Below are 15,751 nucleotides of genomic sequence, written 5' to 3'. Positions count from 1 at the left end.
TTAGCTGCTTTGAGACTCCTTAAGGGGGAGTGATAAAGCAGGATATCAAATCCAAACTACTCTTCTTCTTTCTGAGGTTTGCTCTAATCGTAGGAGGTGCTTCTTGTTATAGTTCAAATCAAAATGATGATCTCTGGCGATCCTATGGCTGCCCTGTTTTGTTTGAATGGAGGACCCCAGGAACTTCCCCTTCTACTTTCAGTTACTGCTTTTAAAGCAGGGGCGGGAGAAGCTTGGCACATTTTGTACCACCTTGTGATATTTCAGTGTGGTCTATTAATGTTATAAATGTTAAATTTAAGATGCTGGGCTTCAGCTCCCACCAACTCTGACCATTGGCTGGCTTGGCTGGGACTGGTGGGAGCTGGAAGGGTCCCACAGGTTAGCCACCTCATGTTCTGACAGTGTGTGTGTGTGTGTGTGTGTGTGTGTGTGTGTGTATATATATATATATATATATATATATATATATATATATATATATATATAGTTTCTATTTCATAGAATCGTAGAATTGTAGAACTGGAAGGGACTCTGTGGGTCATCTAGTCCAACCACCTGCAATGCAGGAATCCCAGCTATCTATTCTGTCTGTCCATATTTTCATTATTTAAAACAGCCCTAAAAGATCAGCAGCAATTGTCTTCTCTTTAAGGGCTTCTGCTGCCATCATTTTTTAAAATAATAAAAAAGAGTAGATAATCAGCAGAGATTATGCTCTTGTATAATCAAACTGTGTCTCTCCCCCCTTCTTGGTGTGTGTGTGTGTGTGTGTAATTCTCAGCCTATAACAAATGCGTATGAAAACAAGTTTTCCCCTGGCCTATATATATGCATGTATATATATGAGCTACTAAAACATACACACCCGCCAATCCGGAAGCTTGTAAATGGCAGATTATTCCGACTGCTGTCTCCCGAAGCTCGCCTGCATTCATTGTGGAAGGCTTTTGAGCAGCTGCCTTGATGCTCCCTCCTATTAAAGAAAGGAAAATAACCCAGCAGAGTTTAATCCAGCCCTGGTAACAGATTACACTCTAAACTGCATGCAGACTACCTTAGATCTACATACTACGATTTATGTAAGATTCTTCTATGTATGCAATAGAAAATGGATTTGACAGCATTTTTCTCACTTCACACGAACGTTCCTTTCTGGTTTCTTTTACTTTCTTTCATTTTTTAAAAAATAGAGATAAACAAGTGTGAAGACTCTCAAGCTATTTAGCAAGTGGATTAAATCAGCCTATTTTGTTGGGCGGTTAAGTTCCCATTTGTCACAATGAAAGGAACTAGAAGAAGGATGTGCCAGAAATATTTACCTATTCCTTTATTTTGTGCAAGCAAAGAATTTTGCAAAATATTTTGGTCAGTTTTCCGTGCACCAAATGAAACAAGACCCACTTCCTTACATACACACACACACACACACACACACACACACACACACACCTGGATGCTAATGGGATGGCTGTGCAGAGCCCTGCGCCCTGGCCTTCTGTGACCAGTGATTGTACCTTACCTGGGCCAACACAGGGAACATGCTTTGGAGGCAGACCCCTGCAGTCTTCCTGCCTTACGCCCCACCTTCTGAAACCCTGATTGCTCCAGGTGATCTGAATCTTCCAACATTCAGCTGCATTGGATGCCCAATGAGATCTAGAAGGAAAACATTTCTCCGTCCGCCATCTCTACACCTTGCATAATTTTAAATACCGGTACTTCTGTCATGTCACCGGTGAGATATAACACTGGTCACAGGGCTTAGATCTCGGACCCCTTTGAAATAATAAAGTCTGGGCAAAGTTGATGAAGCAGCAATATTTTTTTGAAAATAAACACTTGCAAGTGGGTGACCTGAAAAGGCAGGCACACACTTTCTTATCAAAAACATGAATATATAAACCCTTTTCCTGAGTGCAAGTCCCTCCTTTGCCGCCCACTAGGAAGGGGCGTTCAAAGTTCACACCTATCGTGTCCTCGTATTGCAATGTGAAATCCAACCCCCACTCTCTCTTTCACCCCCCAAAGCCCCTTATTTTTCCCATTGCCCAAAGTCCCTTATTTGGTCTAGCCCAGGCATGTCAAACCTGCGGCCCTCCAGATGTTTTGGACTACAATTCCCATCTTCCCCAACCACTGGTCCTGCTAGCTAGGGATCATGGGAGTTGTAGGCCAAAACATCTGGAGGGCCGCAGGTTTGACATGCCTAGTCTAGCCTCTGTCCCCTTACATAATGTTTTAGCCATAAGGTAGCCATTCAGGTACCTGTTTTGCAAAAAGGCCCTGGCCACGGTTGCTAAAGATACACTCTATTTCTTCAGAAATTTGCAACAACTTATCTTTCTCAAGGGACGTGGGTGGCGCTGTGGGTTAAACCACAGAGCCTAGGGTTTGCTGATCAGAAGGACAGCGGTTCGAATCTCCGTGACAGGGTGAGCTCCCGTTGCTTGATCCCTGCTCCTGCCAACCTAGCAGTTTGAAAGCACGAAGTGCAAGTAGATAAATAGGTACCGCTCCGACGGGAAGGTAAACGCCATTTCTGTGTGCTGCTCTGGTTTGCCAGAAGCGGCTTTGTCATGCTGGCCACATGACCTGGAAGCTATACGCCGGCTCCCTCGGCCAATAATGCGAGATGAGCGCGCAACCCCAGAGTCGTCCACAACTGGACCTAATGGTCAGGGGTCCCTTTACCTTTACCTTTATCTTTCTCAAAAAGTCCCACCTTCATGATTTCTAAAGAAACAATACCCTATAGAACATTTGACCACAGATAGTTTGAAATATGCTAGCAACAGCCACCCAGACCCTTGGCTACAATATTTCCTATAGCCTTACACACCCTAGCTGCAATTTTCTTAAAGCCCTACGATTTTTATGATTAATAAAAGCATTTTCCTCTTCTGCAGGAGCAAACTGAAAAGACTACATATCCATTTCACACATCACCTCTTACTCAGCTTATCTCTAAACTTAAAAGTCCCAAATTTTGCAACCTTTCCCCATAGAGCCTAAGGGATAGATCAGCTGGTAGAGGCTCAGGACTCTGAATCTGAGGGCCATGGGTATGAGCCTCACATTGGGTGAAAGATCCTGCATTGCAGAGGGTTGAACTAGATGATCCTCATGTCCCTTCCAACTCTATTATTCTCGATAGGTGATTTGCTCCAACCCCTTGATCATTTTGATTGCTGAACTGTTGTCAATTCTACAGCATCTTTTGTGACGTGAGCCAGCCAGAACTGCACACAGTATTCCAAATGCAATTGCACCATATATTTGTGTAATGACATTATGGCAGTTTTATTTTTCTTACGATCCCTAGCATGAAATTTGCCTTTCCCCCCAGCTGCTGCACACTGGGTGGGTGTCTTCCTCGAGCTACATACTGTGAACCTAAAACCTTGTCCCTGGTCTGTCACTGCCAGTTCAAACCCCATCATAGCTGTCAAGTTCTCCCTTTTTTTAAAGGGAATTCCCTTATGCTGAATAGGCTTCCTTGCAAGAAAAGGGAAAACTTGACAGCTATGGACCCCATGAGCTTATAGTTGAAATTAAGATTCCCCCGCCCCAGCATATACACGCAATTGCATTCACTATTTTACTGCCCATTCCCTCAATTTGGAGAGGTCCTTCCAGAGGGCTTTGCAAACCCTTTTTGTTTTAACAACCCTTGGCTTGAGCAATATAGTATCATCAGCAAACTTGGCCACCTCACTGCTCACTCCTAACTCTAGATCAGGCATCCCCAAACTCAGCCCTCCAGATGTTTTGGGACTACAACTCCCATCATCCCTACCTAACAGGACCAGTGGTCAGGGATGATGGGAGTTGTATTCCCAAAACATCTGGAGGGCCAAGTTTGGGGATGCCTGATCTAGATCATGGGTAGGCAAACTAAGGCTCAATCGCCTTCTCCTTCTCAATTGCCGGATCCAGCCCAATCGCCTTCTCAATCCGGCTCACGGACGGCCCAGGAATCAGTATGTTTTTACATGAGTAGAGTGTGTCCTTTTATTTAAAATCCATCTCTGGGTTATTTGTGGGGCCTGCCTGGTGTTTTTACATGAATAGAATGTGTGCTTTTATTTAAAGTGCATCTCTGGGTTATTTGTGGGGCATAGGTATTTGTTCATCCCCCCCCCTCCAAAATATAGTCTGGCCCCCCACAAGGTCCGAGGGACAGTGGATCGGCCCCCTGCTGGAAAAGTTTACTGACCCCTGTTCAAGATCATGGGTTTTGTGAAATTATAGCACAACTAGACTGGATTTCTCTCCCGCCTCCAGTCCCTGTGGCTCTGTCATTAGAGGTGAATTGGAGGAGCATCTCTCTTTTTGCCTAGTGGATTCCAATCACTTGAGCAAAGAGAGTGCCTGGCAACTGCTTGAGACCAGCTGGGTTGTCTGTGTAAATAAATCAACATTTCCCCAATACATCCACACACTCTGCAGCTTGAGTCTCTTCCCCGTTAGTCATCCAGCCTGCCTAGGAGGTTCCCGCCATCCCGCTTCGCTTACGGCAGGGAAACACAGCTGTCATCTCAGGATGCCCGTGTCTCAAGAGGATGCAACGGGGTCGCACTCTGGGAATCCCCTCCACTACCTCCCTTGGCTCTCCCTTGGCTAGACAGGGAAAAGCATCGTGGGACGAGCCCATTTCATTTATGTTTGAAAGGGTCGCAGAGGAATGAATGCCTCTACTGTGCGCCAGGGCCTTATTTGCTAAGGAAGGTTGTCGCAGCTGAACTAGGCAGCAGTGCCAGTGGCTGTTGGGACTGGTAGGGCAGAAGGCAGAGAGGCCAACAGTAGGTGGCGCCAGAGTCCATGACAGGCAGATCCAACTCAGTCTACTTGTGGCCCCCTTCCAACTCTATGATTCTAGGATTCTACTCTTGCCTCCATTCTGCCCCTGCTAATGAGTTCTTCAATGGGGAACATTTAGGACTAAGGGAGAGGAAGGTGACAGGCAGGGCAACCCGATGAAGTGATTGTACTGTAAGTAAGAAGGCAGGCAGGTGGGTCCTGGCTGGGGAAAGACTGAGGTTGGTGGGGCAGAAGTTGCTGGACTACTGTCAAGGACTGGGCAGAGGAGGAATGGTGGAGACCACCTCCCGATCCTGACTCCTCCAGGGAGGAGGAAGAGGAAGACAGCGTAGATTTACAACAGGGGTTTGAGGAAGGTCACAGCTCAGAGGCAGATGAGGGGGAAAGCTGGGAAATAATGGGAGAGAAGGAGGCAGGACTGGAATGGCAGCTGACTGACACTGTGTCTTTAGAAAGCATCCCAGACCCTCCATCTCCCAGAACCTGGCGAGCCATAAAAGTAGGAGAGCAAAGAGCTCAAAGACAGAGGGCATGTAGCAGCACCTGTAGAAGTGATGAATGAGGAACTGGGAGAGATGGGGGTGGAATTTCACTCGGTCAATGCCACTATCCAAGAGGCTGAGTTCTATAGCCTCTCTCTGTAACATTGAAATAAAAAAGGACGGTAAGAAACTTTTCCTTGTCTTTATATTTTCCTGGGCCACCAGCCAGGAGCCGCTGACAGCATCCTGGCAACTACATAGGTTATTTCCCAGAGCTCCTCTTATGTTCCTATGATATTAATACAACTAAGCTAAACTCATTTAATAGTTTAAGGCTAGACTGGAGGAAGAATAATGTCCAACAAAGAAGTAAAATGGTACTCTACAAAACTGGTGTTCCACAGGAGCACACAAAGTGATCCTGTTGTGCCTGACATTTACCAATGACTCTCTTCCTGGGAGGGTTCTGTGAGGGAACAATAGCTTCCAGCATTCTTTAGGGGAAGCTATGTGCTTTCATTGTGCCTTCAATGTACCGTGTCTATGCAGCCTTAGATTGTGGCTCCTCACGAGCCTTAAGCACAAATGCCACGAGGCAATAGAGACAAACATATCAAAAATCCAAAGTGTTCTGGAGCCTGATATGATCTGTTTAAATGATGTGTGCTTGTGTATATCCTGCCATTTTAAAATGTAAAAAAATAAGCCAAACACGTTCTAAATATTTCTATTATTTTCCCTTTAGCAGACAAAATTTGAATGGTTACCCTATGGAGGGCATAAAACAAGTTATAGAAACCCCCAAGATCAGCAGCAGCATGGCATAGTGGTTAGAGTGTTGGAATAGGACCTTGGAGACCACAGTTCAAATCCTCACTCAGCCATGATACTCACTGGGTGACCTTTGGCTGGCCGCCATCTCTCGGTCTAACCCAGTGTTTCCCAACCTTGTGCCTCCAGATGTTTTGGGACTACAACTCCCATCATCCCTAGCTAGCAAGACCAGTGGTCAGGAATGATGGGAATTGTAGTCCGAAAACAGCTGGAGGCACAAGGTTGGGAAACACTGGTCTAACCTACCTCTCAGGGTTGTTGTGGGGGCAAAATGGAGAAAGGTGACCATTCACCCCACCTTGAGCTCCTTGGAGGAAAGGTGGGATAGAAATGCATTAATAAATAAAACCAAATACAATAAATAGGTGAGTACCCATTAGGTACCCCCACCCCCTGAATCAGAGAACTGGACAGATTTTGGACAGTTGTGCTTAGTTGAATGCATGCATGTTAACTCCTAGGAATTCCAGGAGAGTGTTTTGTCTAGAATCCCGAGTCATGCATTTTGCATGACTCATCTTGAAATCATTGTCATCCCCTCTTGAATTTCTGCTTGTTCATGAACACTTCATTCTCTCACAGGAGGCAGTAAAGCCGGAATGTGTTAACAGGTTGGGAGATGATCTGTGAAGCACACCCAGGCTGCACATAAGAATTGAAGATGAATCCCCCCATATGGGGGAAGGGGAGTGCTTGGCAGGGGAGGTGGGTGGAATATGAATGGAGAGAGGCATTGCATTGCTAAACATCAGATTGTGTTTGTTGTCTGCTTCGTTAGTTATTCGTAGCTTCCCTTTTTGCTTCTGCTGCAATTGGAACCATGGCTATGGGAGGTCACATGCACTGGGGAATATGGCTATATATTATTGTCGCTGTATTATTATTGTTAGAATCATAAAATTCCCGAGTTGGAAGGGACCCCAAGATTCATCTAGGTCAACCCTGCAATGCAAGATTCACAGCTAAAGAATCCCTGGCAGGTGGCCATTCAAACTCTGTTTAAAAACATCCAGTCCACCATCTTTTAAGGTAGTCTTTAGCCATACTGGAACCAGGGCTTATGGGAATTGCAGTCCAAAAACTTCTGAGTTCTCAAGCAAGAGTGGGGAACCTACTGCCTTTAAAATGTTGTTGGACTACCCCCTGGCTGTTGGCTGTACTGGGGCTGCAGACCAACAACACCTGGAGAGCTACAGGTTCCCCATCTCTAGTCCATAGAGGGTATAAGGTAAGAATAAGTAGGGCAACTATGAGCTAAGAAAGGGCATTAAACGTCCATGTGGGGACAGCAAAGAGGATGAGTCCACCTTGGATTGCATGGCCTCATGTGTTGCTCCCATCTCCAGCACATGCATTTTCTGTCTCTTTGTACTTGTTTGGTAACCCTCTCCCCCTCCCTCTGCATTGGCCTCTCCTAGATCTTCCACATGACCTATGACCTGGCAAGTGCCGTGGTGCGGATCGTGAACTTGATCGGCATGATGCTGCTGCTGTGTCACTGGGACGGCTGCCTCCAGTTTCTGGTGCCAATGCTCCAGGACTTCCCTGACGACTGTTGGGTTTCGCTGAATCGCATGGTGGTAAGTTGTCCGGGCCTGCCTGGGTTCCTCCATGCTGCCTGGGAAGCACACTTTTGACTGGCAATGTAGCTCCTTCACTTGGGCTGTTGCATGCCTTGACCTCGGCTCGGCTTGTTTTAAAGTCTTGGACCCTGCCTTTCAATCACATGGTTCCCAAGGCAGCTTACAATGGGTTGCAGCGATGCAAAAACAAACACACGCTAACAACCGCCCAGTGGTCCTTGTATCCCTGATGCTAAGTGCCCTCCTTCTTCTTGCTTCTGCAATCCCAGGAAGTCCACCTCCAGGATTTGGAAGCCCATCAGACATGGCACTCTTAGCAAGCCCCCTCTAGTTTGAAGAAGTTGGCCATGCACACTTGAGAATTCTCTCAGGCTGCATTTCATCTTCTTGGACACTCTGTGCAAAGTGGAAACAACAACAACAACAACAACAACAACAACAATTGTAGCCTGCCCATCTGACTAGGTTGCCCCAGCCATTCTTGGCAGCGTACAGTATATTTAAAAACATACTAAAATATTAAAGCTTAAAAAGCTTCCCTATACAGGGCTGCCTTCAAATCTCCCCTAAAAGATATATAATTACTCATCTCCTTGACATCTGATGGGAGGGCATTCCACAGGGTGGGTGCCGCTGCTGAGAAGACCCTCTGCCTGGCTCCCTGTAGCTTTACTTCTTGCAGTGTGGGAACCACCAGAAGGCCCTTGGTGCTGGACCTCAGTGTCCAGGCTGAAAATTGGGGGTGGTGACGCTCCTTCAGGTATACTGAGCTGAGAGTCGGCCCTCCATCCTCAGGTCACCTGACAACAGAAGCAGCTGTGTCTTCTATGCCTCAGTAGGCTGGGCCAAACTGGTTTTCCCTTTTCCCTCGCCTCCTTCCTTGGATGAAAGGAGTCCCACCTCCCCATGGTTCTTGTTCTTCTGATTGGTGGCAGAAACTGGGGTGCCCTCCATCCACATCTAGACTCTCCTAAATTCCTGCAGTAAAGGGGAACTCATTTATGCATTGTACATAGAAGCCCAACCCCACTCTGTGTCAAAACCCAATCAAAATATGGGTTGAGTTGTTGGCATGCAGACACCAAGCTCCCCTTGCAATTGCTCATGTTCCCATAAGAACCCCTACCTTACACACACATGGAGAACCCTAGCTATAGAGGAGGGATGGGGAGCCTGTGGCCCTTCAGATGTTGTGGGGCTACAAGTCCCAACTGACCTTTGGCCTTACTGGGCTAGGGCTGACAGGAGTTGGAGTCTAACTGCATTGGGAGAACCACAGGTCCTCCTTCCCTGTTCTCGAGCATAAGGGAGGTAAAAGAAGACTAACTAGGGCAAAAACTAACAAAGAAAGGTGTCCAAGTGATCAAAGCACTGGACGCACACAGACACGCACACAGACACAAAGAGGTTTAATCTAAATTTGTAATCTAAAAAAAGAATGGGCTAGATCAGGACATGATCACAGCCTAAAAATACCTCTATGTTAGCTTATTGGAGGGAAGAAGCTATTTGGAGCTGCTGTAAATGGCAAGAGTCGTGGTTTAGAGAGTGGGAGAGAGAAGGATAGCAGCAGGAACATTCCAAAGACACAGTCCTGGGCTCTGTGTTTCCTCCCCCCTGCATGTCAAGCACATCATGCTGCAGGTGGGGCTGGCAGGGTGGGCATTGCCCAGGGAAAGAAGACCTTCTGAAATCAGGACGCAGACATAGCTAAATTGAAAAAGGGCTGTGGGCCGGGGGGGTGGGGGGACAAGGAGAAGGAGACTGCATACCTGCCAAGTTGCTGTCAGAGAAATAAGGGACCTGGTGGAAGTAGCAGACCGGAAGTAGCGCTGCCGCCATTTTGGAACTGGGCGGAGCATGCTCAGAAGTGACTTTTGATGCTGCTTTGCCCAGTTCCAAAATGGCTGCCGCACCAGAAGTCACACTGCAGCCATTTTGGAACTGGGCAGAGCAGCATCAAAAGTCGCTTCTGAGCATGCTCCGCCCAGTTCCAAAATGGCCGCCGCGCCAGGATAAACCGGGGGGAAACAAAAAAATCCGTTTTTTCAGCTAGGAACAGCTGGAAAAACTGGGATTTCCCAGGGAATATGGGAGACTTGGCAGCTATGGGAGACGGTCCCCACTGGCTCAGCTCCCAGCCTCCAAATTTTCACCAGAAGCTGCGAACAGAGCCTACACATGCAGAACATGAACATGGGAAAGGAGGGGTGCTTTAGGTCTGCATTTTGGCTTTAGTTTTTGTCACAATAGCAGCCAGAAATCTCTAAGCGGGGGAAATGTACATATTTCCTTTCCCCTTTTCTGCAGCTGATCCAATAGTAAGAAAACTGATGGTGCAGGAACATCTTGCTAGTCCTTTGGCCAGGAGTGGGAACAGGCCTGAGGGTCAAATGCCTCAGGCCTCTCTCTCTGGCTGTTGGGACTCTCAGTGGGCTGCTGAGATTATAATAAAATCGGCAAAAGCATAAACAAAAACACCAGTAAATAGTGGTTGATCCAAAAGAAAAGAAAAATAATGTTGCAAAGCAGGCATGCCCACTCTAGGGTAGAGGTGTCACCAGCCCCCTCAATATTCCTTAGCAGGGGGCTCAGCCCCCCCCCATATTGATGGGGCAGGGGTGGCTGAATCACCGAGCTGAGCACGGCACAACATCAAAGGCAGGCTCTCCTGAGCATGAGAGAGGAGGAGTCACAGCCATTGAAGCTACATGGCACTGGGCAAGGCCTCCTCTTAGTGACACATGTGCAACACATGTGCGAAATCACAGGTACATGACACATGTCATGCACGCAACATCACACATGCAACCCCCCCAAAAAAATATATATTTGGCCCAAGGCCTGTCTAAGCAATGGAGTTTTCAGAAGACGTTTGGAAGATACCTGAGATTCTTCCTGCCAAGTAGATTCTTTCTGTCCTGGTAGGGATTTCCACTGGTCAGGGCCTGCCACACAAAAGTCTCTGTCCCTAGTAAAGGCCAGAATTGAACTTCCTGGCTGCGGGGAACCACCAGAAGTTCCTCATCAGAGGATCTCGGCAATCCAGGTGGAGCATAAGGAATCAGCCACCCCTTAAGGCTCAAGTCGTTTTGGGCTTTGCAGATTAGTCCAAGTATCTTGAACCTGCATTTCTGCAGAAATTTTATGGGAGTTTTCCTTCTCAAGCCAGTGCTGTTGGCACCATATTTTTTCCCCCCAAGCATGTGCAAATACCTTCCCTGTGTTCATGAAGAGACACCATTGATTACGCAAAAGCTCTTTTGCAACACAAGGGAGGCTCAGCCGCCGCCGCTGCTGCCACCCCCCTCCAGACACGATTAGAGGATTTGGAATGATGTGTCCTCATACTCCCAAAACAGTGAGACCAGCCTCTAAAGGATATTAAGAAACATTTGTAAGGCAAGCGGTTTAGAGAGAGGTTGTTTATAGGGCCTGTTCGATGCTCTTTTGCATTGCCAAATGTGGGACTGTGGACAAGGCATCATTGATGGTGTCGGTAATACAGAGAGACATTAGCCCTATCCCCTGCATTGGTAATTAACTGCCCCTCCAACTCCCGTTCTTCACAGAGAATGAATGCCTGAAGAGGGTTAGCTAGCATCAAATGTGTTGTGGGTTTACCCTGGTGCATACCGTATATGCCTTTGGGCTGAAGGTTTTCTGCCGTGTTAAGCTAAATCCAGCACAGTTTGCTCATCACTGCTTAAAATCTATAGGGCATGTCGCAGAAGTGGCTCACTGGATGGGGCAGAGCCATGACACTATCTTCCTGGCAGATGGGTCACTGTTGCTCACCAGGAAGGAGAGGAAGCAGGGAGATCAGCGCGGTGCAAACACAATGGCGGTAGCACTGCATTGGCTCTGCTCCTGTGCTGGCACTGTGCCAACCTGCGCCCCACCCCACCTTCCCCACTCCTGATAAGCTGAAAGGCTAGCCTGGCTGCTCCACTCCTCCCAGCAACCCACTTCTGGCCTCTAGGCATTCATGGTGGAATTTTGTACTAGGTAGATTAATACACAACTATGAGAATTGCAGCTCTGGGAGGAGACTAGGGGTCCCCTAACAACTCTCAGCATCTTTAATGATCTACATTTCTAAGGGTTCTTGGGGGGAAGCCACCACTGTTTAATTCAGGGGTTCTTAACCTGTGGTCCATGAACTCTTGTGGAGTCTGTGAACTGAGCACAAACAAGCAACTTTCCTAATACTGTACAATAAGATAAGCTTTGTGCAAAATTTTGTACATGTTTGTATGAATTTCCCTGGTGTGGGGATTCGCAGCTTTCACAAAAGAGACCTGTGACCCCCCCAAAAATTTAAGAGCCACCAATGTAAAGTGTTATAATAGTGCTTTAGCCGTAAAGTACAGGTGGGGTGATAATTTCTGGGGGCCCGTTCAGCAGTGCAGTTACTAAGCCAGGGTGCACCCAAAGAGGCCACAAACTGGGAAACACAGGTCATGCCACACACCCACATCCACTTTGACTTTGAAGTCCTTGCCCTGATGCTATGGGTCACTGATGGGACTGTGGAGGAATTCTTGCTCGGCACCATCCCTCTCCATTGGCCATATTGCCCGGGGATGATGGGAGTTGTAGTTCAGAACATCTGGAAAGGGACCACATGGATTACCCCTGCTCTATCTGCAGACAGATGTTGAAGTCTCTCTCTTTTCATCCCAATGCACTTACAGTGCGCTTTACGTGGCACAGTAGAAATGAGAGAGTGGAGATTTTAAGCAACTGATGCACTTGAGGACAAAGGACAAGAAATGCACATTGAGCACGGAGAATTATTGAATGCAGGCGAATACTTGCCTGACTCAACCTGCCAGCTGATAAGAGGGTTGGCACGCCAAGGAACTTCATTCTGGTCCCCTGATTCCCTAGGCTCTCAGTTTTCTTGCGCTCACAAGCAAGCCCTGCCCAGTCCTGTCAGGCCCCTGTGGATCCTAATTTTTGAGGGTGTTGATTATTTTAATATTTTTACAGATTAACTCCTGGCTCGAGGGGGTTGGGATGGAGATCTCTGCAGGGACAAGGACTGTTTGAGAAAATACCTGCTTTTGAGGTCCCAGTTTCGATCACCAGCACCTCCAAGCAGGGTTGGGAAAGATTCGCCGTCAGAAACCCTGCATAGCTTCTGTCAATCAGACAGCACCGAGTTAGATGGACCAGGAGTGTTCCTCTGTATAACACAGCTTACGTTCCTAGTGCCAGGCCCTATCCAGCAGAAATCTCGGGGCTCGCTGTTAGCTAGAAGCCAAATAGCATCTCTGTTTGCACAGCAGAAACAGAGAGGACTCACCAAACAGCTAATCCTTTGCAATATTATTTATTGATGGTTGCTTGTTATGTTATCCTTCAGCAACCTGCACAGGAAGCTGCCTTTGTAAGAGGTCAGACTGTTTCTCCATCTAGCCCAGTATTGCCTGCTCTGACTGGTAGCAGCTCTCCAGGGTCTCATGTGATGCCAGGAATTGAACTTGAGACCCTCAGTATGGAAACCTGCGCTCTGCCTCTAAGCCGCAGTCCTTTCCTATCCTGTTTCAGATCCTAGGCACAGACTTCTGTTTCTAACACGATGAAACCCTTTCTCTGATTTTGGGGTTGTGAACTAGCTGCTCTTATTTCCGAAGTGGAGCAGATAGATTCGGAGTCTTCTATTGTTCCTTTTTAAATTCCTTACCCTCAAATTTTACACAGAGCTCCGCGCATGCATTTACATCCAGCTTTAATTCTCCCTGTCCCCACCTCCTCCTGCACACACACACACACACACACACACACACACACACACCGTTGCTCCTTCTGCATGGCATTTCATCAATGAGCCAGGGCACAGAAGGTGTCTCAGTAAAATAATGCACAAAAATAATCCTAATGTAATCATGCCAAAAGAGCAGCCGAAGAACTGTCTACAGCATCTTTCCATTTCCTTCGATAGCCACTCGGATGCCTCTGAGAAGCCCATGTGCAAGGCATGATGGTAGTAGCACTCTCTTGCTGGTGATGGCCAGCAACTGGCCTTCAAAGGCATGGCTCCCAGCCATGACGCCTGTGTTCTGCCTCCATGGCCTGAGGCAATGTACTGGGAATCACAAGTGGCTAGAGAGCTGTTGCTCTCAGATCCTGCTTGCAGGCATCTGGCTGGCTGCCGTGAGAACAGGATGGGCCATTGGCTTGATCCAGCAGGCTCTTCTCGTGTTCTTCTTCAACCCTGGAGTTAATGTAGGGGCATCATGACTGGTATTCATTGATAGATTTAGCATATCGCCTGTGAATTTGGTTAATCTCTTTTTAAAGCCATTTCAAGTTGTTGGCCACCGCTCCTCGCTGCAGTGAATTTCATATATGCTGTGTGAAGTTATTCCTTGTCCACTCTGAAACTCCCATTTTTCACCTTCATTGGGAAACTAGCGAAGTTCTATTATAATGGGGGGGGAGATATGTCTTTTCCAAAAAAGTGTTTTATCAACATACACGTACACATCTGTAATGGAAGGTTGCCAATGAGCCGATATATCGGAAGGTTGTGGTTGGTCTGTACATGCTCCAATTTCAGAATTTTTGGAAATTCCCCTCAGCAAGGAAAAAAAATGTGCTCGTCCTATGCTTTTGAAACAAACAAAACGAGGAAGCTTACAGAATAAGGCGAACCCACAGAATAAAATGATGGAAGGAGTGGGATCCATGTATCCCAAATTATGCTGATAACTATTGTTATCTTCATCTAATGTTCATTATTGTGACAGTTTGGGTAGTACTACTGCTGCTGCTGCTGCTGCTGCTTGTAAAACACCAAAACTTTTATAAGCACCTTGCATATATAAAAAGATATATGCTTCGCAGGTTCACATCCGAATAAACATAATGCAAAAGGAAGCTGCCTTATACCAAGTCAGACCATTAGGTCCATCTAGCTCAGTATTGTCTACACTGACTGGCAGAAGCTTGCCAGAATTTCAGGCAGGGGTCTCTTCCAGCCCTACCTGGAGATGCCTGTGGGGATTGAACCCGGGATCTTCTGCATGCAAAGCAGATGATCTGCCACTGAGCTATGGCCCTTTTTAGATTGGGGAATGGAGAGGGAAGAAAAAACAACAAAGGCAAGTAATGTAGCAGGTGCCTCTTCCCTGCCCGATGGATGGAGCCAGGCTGCTCTTCCCCATAGCTGCCAAGTTATCCCTTTTTTACAGGGATTTTCCCTTATGCTGAATAGGCTTCCTCGCGAGAAAAGCGAAAACTTGGCAGCTATGCTCTTCCCTGTGGTAGGATGTTCTTCCTGGAAAGCAGGGGGTCAGCCTCCCCAGTGGTTCTTAGTCCCCTGGCTAATGTCAAAGGCCAGAGTGTGCTTCTGTTTGATGCCACAGTCCTGGGGCAAGGTTTAGGTATATAGGGAGAGAGAGTTGGTATGTAATTTTATTTGTTTGTTTGTTGAATTAATATACAGCCCTGTACCCATATGTCTAATACTGAGACAATGGAGTGTTTTAAGGACTTTGAATTTTGCAAACTCTGATCCCTTACCTATGAGACTAAAGTTCAGATCAGAAATTTAGCTACAGTATTTGCCGGCTTTCTCGTTTCCCAAATGCAGTTCTCGGCTAAAAATCAATTCATCAAAATGCATTTGTAAGTGTGTACTTTGAAAAAACAACAACATGTGTTTAAAAACACACCTTTTGATACATATTTCAAAGCAAAATCTCAGGCCAATGCAAAGTCTCAGATTAATGCAGAAATGTGATGAAATGGACGCATGAGTAACACATCTAAATGTGACATGAGGTGGAAACAGAGTGATTTGTCCATTCATAGCAGAGCCCTGAGGACATAAGAAGGACTGTCTTTCACCTAATTTACCTGATCTCCCAGAGACTTTGCTTCCTGCCCAACCTTGGATATTAGTTTTATTTGAGCTTTGCTCCATTGTGAGGAGTCTATTTTATTTGAGCCCATCTTTTCCCCTTCTGGTGCTGTGCTGCAGACATCTTGATCCCCAACCATTTCAGGTGGGAGTGC

At 46.8% G+C, this 15,751-nt stretch overlaps 1 protein-coding gene across 4 annotated transcripts in view; it reads left to right on the top strand.

Annotated features, from left to right (window-relative positions):
* Positions 1 to 15,751, top strand: part of HCN4 (hyperpolarization activated cyclic nucleotide gated potassium channel 4) — a 112,127-nt gene that overhangs the window by 65,091 nt on the left and 31,285 nt on the right. For all 4 annotated transcript variants that reach the window (XM_088656695.1, XM_035131546.3, XM_088656694.1 and 1 more), the window contains one exon: positions 7,559 to 7,720. In XM_088656695.1, the coding sequence (XP_088512821.1) occupies positions 7,559 to 7,720 (162 nt within the window). The remainder of the gene's footprint in view (positions 1 to 7,558; positions 7,721 to 15,751) is intronic.

The sequence above is a fragment of the Zootoca vivipara genome, chromosome 13 (assembly GCF_965207765.1).
Source record: "Zootoca vivipara chromosome 13, rZooViv2.hap1.1, whole genome shotgun sequence".
In the NCBI taxonomy this organism is placed as follows: domain Eukaryota; kingdom Metazoa; phylum Chordata; class Lepidosauria; order Squamata; family Lacertidae; genus Zootoca; species Zootoca vivipara.
The sequence above is the reverse complement of the archived record's forward strand: the minus strand, read 5'-3'. Positions and strand labels throughout refer to the sequence as shown.